The sequence below is a fragment of the Carya illinoinensis genome, chromosome 5 (assembly GCF_018687715.1).
Source record: "Carya illinoinensis cultivar Pawnee chromosome 5, C.illinoinensisPawnee_v1, whole genome shotgun sequence".
Classification (NCBI taxonomy): Eukaryota; Viridiplantae; Streptophyta; class Magnoliopsida; order Fagales; family Juglandaceae; genus Carya; species Carya illinoinensis.
Genome location: NC_056756.1, coordinates 2,275,543 through 2,284,624, shown reverse-complemented (window position 1 = coordinate 2,284,624; position 9,082 = coordinate 2,275,543). Strand labels below are relative to the sequence as shown.

The following is a 9,082-nucleotide window of genomic DNA, read 5'->3' as shown; positions in this document are numbered from 1 at the left end:
TGAATATGTGTTTTGTGATTTCCTAATTTTGTGAGTTCGTGAATCTAGTCTTTGTGAATCTATGTTTTGTGTTTGGTGAATATGTGTTTTGTGATTTCATGAATCTAGGTTTCGTGGTATTATTATAAATTTGTGATTTGTGAAATTTTAAATACTAAAAACTTTAGTATTTTTTTATTATTATGAATCTGTGATTAGGCTATTAGCTTCATTTACTTTTGTTATTTGCTTGGAAAATTAGAAACAGAGAGAGAGAGAGAGAGAGAAGAAACATATTGAAAATACAAATTAATAAAAGCTCTAAACTTGATAGCAAATTCCCTATGTTTGGGAATGGATTAAATTAATCTGTGATTTTGTATGATATATTTATTTCAGTTCTTGTTATTCTTATTTTTTTCTTAAAATCAGATTGTTGATGCATTATTTTCGTAAATGAGTCCTATTCTAGAAAGGAATCCACAAGACTCTACTACAGATGATGTAGAGTGAACCATGCCTACACAGGATCAAGGCATTCTTCCACTCCCACCCAATGTAAGTACTAGTACTAAATCGAGTGTGATAGGTAGACCTTGGTCAATGGTTTGAAATCACTTTACAAGAATACCAAACAGCGATCCAAGTAAACCTAGGGCTAAATATGATTATTGTGATGCTTCGTATACATGTGATACGAAGACCAACGATACAAAATCCATAAAATATCATATTGAGAAATAATGTAAGAAATTTCCTTTTAATAGGATGGATAAATCCCAAATTACTCTACCATGGAAGGTGGATGAAGGAAGTGGTAGTGGGGAATTTGTGACCATAGTATTTAGTGTTGAGACTTACGGACAAATCTTAGCATAGATGATAATAAAAGTGACATTTGCTTATATGTATTGATCAGGTAAAACTTCACCTATCTTATGTTAGAGATGGCTTCAAAATTTTGAAAAGCTTTTAAACAATTTGAAGAAGAAGATTCAGGGTATCTTACTAGTGTTGGAGACGATGATCATGATGCTGTGGAGCATGTGGTGAATAGGAAAAAGTCAAAAAAGTTAGTGCCTCTCAATAATATAGATTGGGAGAAGGTAAAGTTGTTTGTAAGTTTTCTAAAACTATTTCATAAAGCAACTTTACGTTTTTTGGGGAGTCAATATGTAATTTGCAACTCTTTTCTTCCGGAGTTACGTGCAATATTTGATGCAATTGATTTAGAGTATCAAAATCAAAGTCCCATAGTGGGATTAATGGCCACAAATATGAAAAAAAAAAGTTAACAAATATTGGAGCAATATGGATAATATGAATATGTTGTTATTTTTTGGGATTCTTCTTGATCTTCAGTAGAAGATGCGATATCTTGACTTTGGATTGGAATGGATATATGCCCATGATCTCACAAGAGCGGTTGATTTAAATTTTTCAGTGAAGAATACTTTAACCTGCATATATGAGACATACCTTGGAAATGAAGAAGGGAACAATTATTTACAACAACAGTAGCAGCATATAAGTTTCCAACGTAAAGATGTAAATCCTACAGATGAAGATGATGCAAGTGGAGACGTGGATGTCTGTGCACAAAGAATGGCTATATTTAAGCAATGGTTGCAGTCAGATGACTCTCTTAAAAGCAAGTTAGAGGTTGATATATACCTAGATGAAAAGTGTGAGGTAGATAATGGAAGTTTTGACATTTTAATTTGGTGGAAAGTTAATTCATTTAGATATGCGTGCTTTTAAAAATTGAACGCGATGTACTTGCAATATCAATCTCTACAGTTACTTCTAAATCTTGCTTTAGCACGGCGGGTGGTGTCCTTGATCCTTTCCGAGGTAGTTTATCTCCAATGATAGTTGAGGGTCTTATTTATACACAAAATTGGCTTCATTTTTTGTCTACTCCAATCAGTCTTAGGACTTTAATAGATAAGGTAGAAGATTTTAAGAGACAGTTGGATATGAGTATGTTTCTTATTTACTTCATTTTATATCTTTTATGATCTATATGTTACGTAAATTTATATAATTTGTTTCATTTTTTCTTTATTGTATAACACTTGCTCAGGAGGGTGAAGTATCTATGGAGGCATCAAATACAATGCCTACATTCAATGTAGATTCATGAGATGAGAACTTGAATTGTTTTCTTGAATCTCTCATATTATTTTCTTGAATGGTGACTTGTCCAATTTTGTTTTACTTTTATATTGTCTAATTTGTCTCTCATTGAATTTTTGTGTTCCTATTTGACATTACCAAAAAAATGTGGCATGTTATTTTATTAATTTATTGATCTATGACAACAGCATTTCATTTAGTGATGAAAGTTTTGAGGAGATCAAATGGTGTTTTCTGTTTGGAGATCAAGTATTAGTAATTAATTTATTTGTATTAGTTATTATTCAGTTATTTTTAATTTGTAATATCATTTTATTAGTATGTGGGTTATGGCTAGAAGCCTAGATACATGGATTGTAAATTATAATAATTTTTGTGTCATTTGCTTTACTTTTTTGGTTTTTTAATTTTTTTTGCCCTTTATTCAAACTCTTGGAGTTGGAGTTGTGGACTTGGCTAGTTACTTTTGCCTTTTTTTTTTTGTTTTTCTTTTTTTATTTGGATTTTGAAATATGGATGCTTTAATTTCATGCTTAGTTGCTTACTAATTACTTGATTAGGGATTACTTTAAATTTCTTTATCTCTATTTTTTTTAATTTTATTGTCTATGAATCATGATTCATGATTGATAAGATCAGAAGTATAATAACCTTGTTTAAGTTGTTTGGAATCTAGATGGATACAAATTGGCCATTGGCCCATTTGGTATTTGGAGGACCGAGTGGACCAACTGAGATTGGACCGGTCCCAATGTCTGTTCAGTTCAGTCTAGTGTAGGAAAATCCTAGATCGAATAGGTCTGCAAAACCTCATCGAACCGGACCGGACCGATATCACCCCTAATTAAATCTTACACAAAGAGGGTTAACAACCACTAATATGGAGAGCCACAAATATCATATATCCCATAACCCACATCAACCAAAAAGCAACCCAAAAGCAATAAAAAATCCAAAATAATTCATTGTCAACTCCAACAGTCATTATATAACCCAAACAGCCACATAACTCCACCCACACAACGACATATAATAGCCTAAATAATTATATTCATCAACCCAACGACAGAAATAAAGCAACACTAGATAGCCACGTAACTCAATCCAATCAATCATATTCATCACCTCAACAACCACCTATCAATTCAACAAGTCACATAACACACTAATTCATCCACCACTCACCCCATTAGCCAACTACTCGACCATACAGCAGCACGCATAAAGTTTTCTCTACTCGACAATTCCACAAATTCGTGACTTTTGACTTCCAACAGCAACCCATCAATTAACAACATCATTTATGGATTTTATCAGTTACACTTAACTCATCTAAAATTCCAACAGCATTTATATCACTCATAACAATGCAAACAAAAATGAGCCTAATATTAAGAAAATCTTACATATTCTCATGTGTGTGGCACGTGGAGTTAGAGAGATGATCAACACTATCTAGGGGATTGGAGACGTTATGCGATATAAGGCAATGCTATGAAACCTGAGTTTTTAACATTGCGTAATGTACGTAGTGACTAATATTGAATAAGGACCTTACCTTGCAGCATTAAAACCGAGATTGTGCTATACCACCCAAGACAACAAATTTGAATTTTAGAGTAAGTGACATTAAAACGAATCTGAATGTCCAGCCATAAACCATGTTACACCTCGGGCAGGGATTGAGATCTTGTTGGGAGTGATCTAAAAATGAATGAGAGAGAGAGAGAGAGAGAGAGAGAGAGAGAGAGAGAGCTTATTGTCGTTCAACAAAAAGTTTGGCGAGTGGGTTTGCCAACAATGAAAAACCCTCGAATAATGGTGGTGGCGCAAGGCTACGTGGTGAAAAGAAAAGATTAAAAAAATTCAAAAATAAAAAAATAGAATGAAACCTATAACTCTCGATGAAGGCTTGTACACAGAGAGAGAAAGAGAGAGGTAACGCCTACCGTCATGGAGCTTGGCAATGGGTGGCGTCGACAGCAAATCTTGAGCACCGGCAATGGTGCATGACAAGGAAAGCCAACTAAGAATGACTTGTGAGTGAGAGAGTTTGTGAGCATTGTCGGGCTCAGAGAGAGAGAGAGAGAGAGCAGTTATGGACCGAGTGTGGAATTTGTATGAAACTGAGTTGGAACTAGGGGGTTAATTAGCTGAAAATATGGGGAAGAAAATCAGAAGGGTTGATGGAAGAGAGAGTGGGAATCGAGGAAGGCGAAAATCTTGGTGGGAGAACTGCTTGAACATGTGCGGAGGAGAAGAAGGAAGTGGAAACCAACTAGAAAAAGGACGCCGGGAAGGAAGAAGAGATCAAAGGGGAAGGATGTTTACCAAAAAATGACGTCGTGTGGTATCCTTGGTTGGGTTCTTCATGGGCTTCGGCTTCGGCTTGGTTTGTGGGCTTGGGCCCTGGTTATTACACTGAGCGCCCAAGCAGACCGTTAATGCACAAGCCGAAACCTTAAACATGTTTAAATTTGATTATTTATGACTAATAATCATATCTAATACCATTGTGTTGTAAATTGACTCTATATGATAACGTAGACTGTTATTACAATCATTTGTTAGATCATACCATAAGCATTTGGATCCTTTCGTGAGGGTAAAGGCATACTCTACCTCTACCATAGTCCCCCAAATTTGATTATTTAGTGCCAATTGAAACTCAGACTTGAAAGTTAAGAGTGTTTCATTTGAACAAACTAGGTTCGACATTGATCTATTTATCAAAGTCAACTTAGTTCGTTTGTCACTCTTTATAAGTATTAGGCATGATATTTGACAATCTTATCGGATTCATCACTATGCTAAACACCTTAATTAGTTTTTTTAAAAAAAAAAAACTAAAAGTACGAATAAAATAAATTGATACATTATTGTGCGTATTGTTGATTAGTAGTGTCTAGCGGGATTAAGGTTCTCTTTCTCCAAATGTTGAGTTAAAATGAAATAGACATGAACATATGAATGAATTCCATGGCATTGATTAATAAGGTGCAATTTTTTCAATTTTTGGGTGTCAAAATATCTTAATGGCTGCAAAGGAAGATCTTTTGTATATCTTAACCTTTTTCTTTGCTTTTTATTAGATTGAATGAGAATATCCATCACGCCGATAATGAAATCTGAACATCCAAAAACGATATTTACAATTTTGAAATATGCAAGTGTTGTATAATTTATTTAAAAATAAATAAATAAATACAAGATTCATATAAAAAATTAATTTTTTAATAGTAGACTTTACTATCTTTTAAAAAATTTATGCGACGCGTGTGTACTCCACAACTATATATAACATTACTCTCTAAAAGATATTTCATTCTTTTTTATTTTCCTTTTTGTAATTTCTTTGTAGATGTGAAAGTACAAAAAAGGTTTTTTTTTTTTCCTTGAGAAATAATATTTAAAGTTATGAGATTTATAAATATTGTGCAATTCATTTTAAAATAATAATTAATACGAGACACACCTTACAAAAAATTATTTATTTAATAACCGATTTCACTATTTCTTAAAAATATTCGATGAGCAGTATTTTTTTTTTCCCGGGCAAATCACGATCAATGCCCAATTCGTAATCTACACCTTCCAAAAATCCAAACATGTTCACGATCTAGCCGTTTCTAGCGGTTCCAACCTTTTCTTCCCCTCTGAACTATTCAAATATTGTATCCAACGGTCAAAATACTCCACCGTTTAAATACCCACACTCCCCATTTCACCTTGAAAACTAGCCGTTACATCAAATCCTCCGCCACCAATTATTTGCCTCTAATTGTAATCCTTCAAGATCCTTAAGAACATTGCCATTATTGCTCCAGATTTTCTCATTTTCACTCTAGTTTTTCTGAGTCGCCGCTACAAACCCACCATCCAACTTTCGCAGAGATCCATGGTCGTGCCTTCAAACAGATCATCCTCCTCGGCAATGATTACAAGTAGGGAAAATCACAATTCAAGAAACTCGGAGATTAGCAATCCCATTAGGAGGAGTTTCGGTGGGAACCATTTACGAAAGCCTCAATTGTTGCCAACCAGAGAGGCTCCAATCCGAGTACTCTGGCTAATAGTCATTCTGGTTCGACTCTCTTAATTTCTTTTATTTCTAGTTTTGTTTGCAATATTGATATTGTCTGTTTGGCTTCCGAGAATGTAGGAGCAAATTGCTTAAAATGATAGGAAATTATTGATTCCCAACGTTTCCCTCTATTTTATATCTTGGATTATCAAGAAAGAAAGATGAAAAAGGAAACCTGAGGGAGCTAAACTATTAATTGGCTGTGTGATTCTTTCCTCATCTATTTGGTTGGATGGAAATAGTTGCCTAGAAAATATCCTATTACGATGATCATGCTCTACACTCAAATTAAGATTAAAAAAAAAAAGATTTTTTTCCTTTATTTTTCTATCCTTTGAAATGGATAGTATTTGCCAGGAAGTATCTTCAGCTACATGAAATGGAGCTTATTTTCTACAGTTCTGCACCAAGTTCGTTCTTTATGTCGTCAAAATTTTCACATAAATCGAACAGTCAGGGCTAGACTGTAATGTGAAATTGTGAGTTTATATAAATGTTTAATTATGGCATTTTCCGTGTTGATGAATTGCATAGTTTCAGCAAATAAGCTCGATGGGTAGAGAAAGCGTAGCTTCTTTGCGACGTTGCGAGGATAAAGAAAACCCAAAAGACCAGAATGCGAAAGTAGGGATTGTCCGATCCCCAGCTTCTTCGAAAGGCACAAAGAATTTTATGTCTTCGACGATATCAGTGGCTTCCAAGATGACCGCGTCTCCAAGGAAGAAGATAGTGGGTGAGAGGAACGAGCCTGCTCGGACTTCCCTTTTGTTCTCCAACGAGAAGAATCCATCATGATAAGTGAGATTCTCGAACGTAGTGGAAGATATTGATGCTAAGGAAGATCCTGGTTTGCAAGAGAACAAGACTGAAGCTGCGGATGACACGAAAGCACCTCTTACAGCTTCTTCAATTCAAGAAGCTTTGAGATGCGAGGAAGTCCTTCATTCTGAGGTGCCTTTGAGTTCCAATATTGAATCGAAATCCTTATCGGAGGAACCTGATTGTGTTAATCGTGACCCGAATTTTAAGATTAGTCCTACTTCTTCGTGTTTGTGGTCGGGTCCAATTGTAGTGCCTCTTGATGCAGACCCTTCAATGCCTCCTTATGATCCTAAAGCCAATTACCTCTCGCCAAGGCCTTAGTTCCTGCATGAAAGACCGAATCCTCGAATCGAGCTTTATCTCAAGGAAAGTGATGGTAGATGACTCGAGGAAAGCTTTTCTGACACTAAAGTTACAGAAGAAACAAAGTCCAATAATTCCCAGAGAGAAAACGAGGATGTCTCTTCAGGTGAACTATCAAAAGAAGAAGAGCAAGAAGAGGTCCGTGTTTCTAAACCAAGCTCCATCAGTACTTATTTTCCGAAAGAGACTCTCAAAGCAAAAGAGGGATCAAAGCTTTCGTTCTTTTCAAGATCGAAGTGCACCGGGCTGCTTTTTCTTCTCTCGCTTGCTTGTTTATCAATCTCAGTTACTAATTCTCCAGTCATTGAGCCCTATGTGCTTAAAGTGCCTAGCTTATTTAAGATTAAGAGTATATGAAATTGCCGAATTATCAAAAGCAAATTTTGATGGTTTAGCTCGAAATTTCTGGCTTAGGTATGCTAAGACTATCTCTGTTGTCTCCAAGCTCATGCAAGATTTCAAAGTGCATATTTCAGGTCCCTTGCATTATTGTAACTTGACCACTTTGTCAGAGGATATTGATGTGGACGGGTATCTTATGTTTGATCGAAGTCATAAAGGAAAAGGACGAAAGTCTAAACACAATGTGCTGGGATCAATGAGGGAGACGAAAGTAGACAGTGAACCACCAGAAGAGGAGGGACAGCCAAAGCCTGCAGTAGATGAGAACATTGTAGAGGCTTCAGGACAGCATGACTGGTATTATGAAGGAGAAGTACGCCAAGAGACAGAAGAGGTCTCAGAAGAACACAGTACCTACAGAATTTGAGGAAGTGCTTTTGGCTCTACGGGCCGAGGTTAATGAACCATATAATTTAGAAGCAAAGGAGACCCAGGAAGTAGTTTTGATTGTTGGTAACCTTGGCAACCGAGAGCTAAGTAATCTAAACTACAAGGAACAACCAGTTATGGTTCCAACTGTGACGCCCCCAAATCTCCACGCCCGAATACGGGAAAATCGAGACGTCCAGATGGTGACAACCCGGGTCACCATCCTATCGACAGGTGCCAAGTGTGTGCAAAAACAACATATGTGCACGAAGAAACACGCAGCGGATAACGAAAGTCATAACTAAGTACCAGAATTTTTCTTAACGTAATACAAGCTATTTAAAACATACATAGATATTACAAAAAACACAAATACAGTTTTAAACCAAATATAAAGCATAGCATCAGCAACCCGGCGGAGCCGCATCCTCGGGCCCAGCCTCCTCCTCTTCGTCCTCCAACTCTGCACCAAAAGCTACAGAACCAAAAATGGTACCGCAGGTAAGTAAAACCCAAACACTACCAGATAAAAACACATAGAACTCAAACAATATGCATGAAACATGCCCAATGCACAAAACCCAAAGACACAGTTTTCCACACACGCCAAAAACCCTTTTTGGCCCAAAAACACATCCTTTCCGAAAAACACGCCAAAAGTCACATTTGGCCTTTATCCGTCTCAAACCATTATCCAAATTATCCGTATGCACCATGACCTCCCCTAGGGGTCATCCGCACACCCTGGCTCCAGTGCTACACCGCAGAGTACCACCACGCATGTGACACCTAACGAGCGATGCCCAGTTCCGTGCCCCGCACGTTCGTAGCCAAGCATCCTCTAGCCCTCACCAGCGAAGGGCCACGGAGTCGGTGCGTAGAGCGATGCCCGGTTCCGCGCCCGGCGCGTTCGTAGCCAAGCAA

At 36.7% G+C, this 9,082-nt stretch overlaps 1 protein-coding gene across 2 annotated transcripts; it reads left to right on the top strand.

Annotated features, from left to right (window-relative positions):
- Positions 1-5,841: 5,841 nt before the first annotated feature.
- Positions 5,842-7,810, top strand: LOC122309248. Of its 2 annotated transcripts, none has more exons than XM_043122646.1 (2): positions 5,842-6,202; positions 6,743-7,810. In XM_043122646.1, exons 1-2 carry the CDS (start codon positions 6,017-6,019, stop codon positions 6,995-6,997), a joined length of 441 nt encoding a protein of 146 aa, XP_042978580.1. In that variant the 5' UTR covers positions 5,842-6,016; the 3' UTR covers positions 6,998-7,810. The 2 variants fall into 2 exon arrangements, with proteins under 2 accessions (XP_042978580.1, XP_042978579.1); XM_043122645.1 differs by having other exon boundaries at positions 6,737-7,810.
- The last annotated feature ends 1,272 nt before the right edge of the window (positions 7,811-9,082 follow it).

What these genes read in the sequence shown, in the direction of transcription:
- LOC122309248 (XM_043122645.1), top strand. Translation starts at nt 6,017, where the DNA reads ATGGTCGTGCCTTCAAACAGATCATCCTCCTCGGCAATGATTACAAGT. An exon ending in TCTGGCTAATAGTCATTCTG is followed by an intron (nt 6,203 to 6,736) that starts GTTCGACTCTCT and finishes TGAATTGCATAG; the next exon opens with TTTCAGCAAATAAGCTCGAT.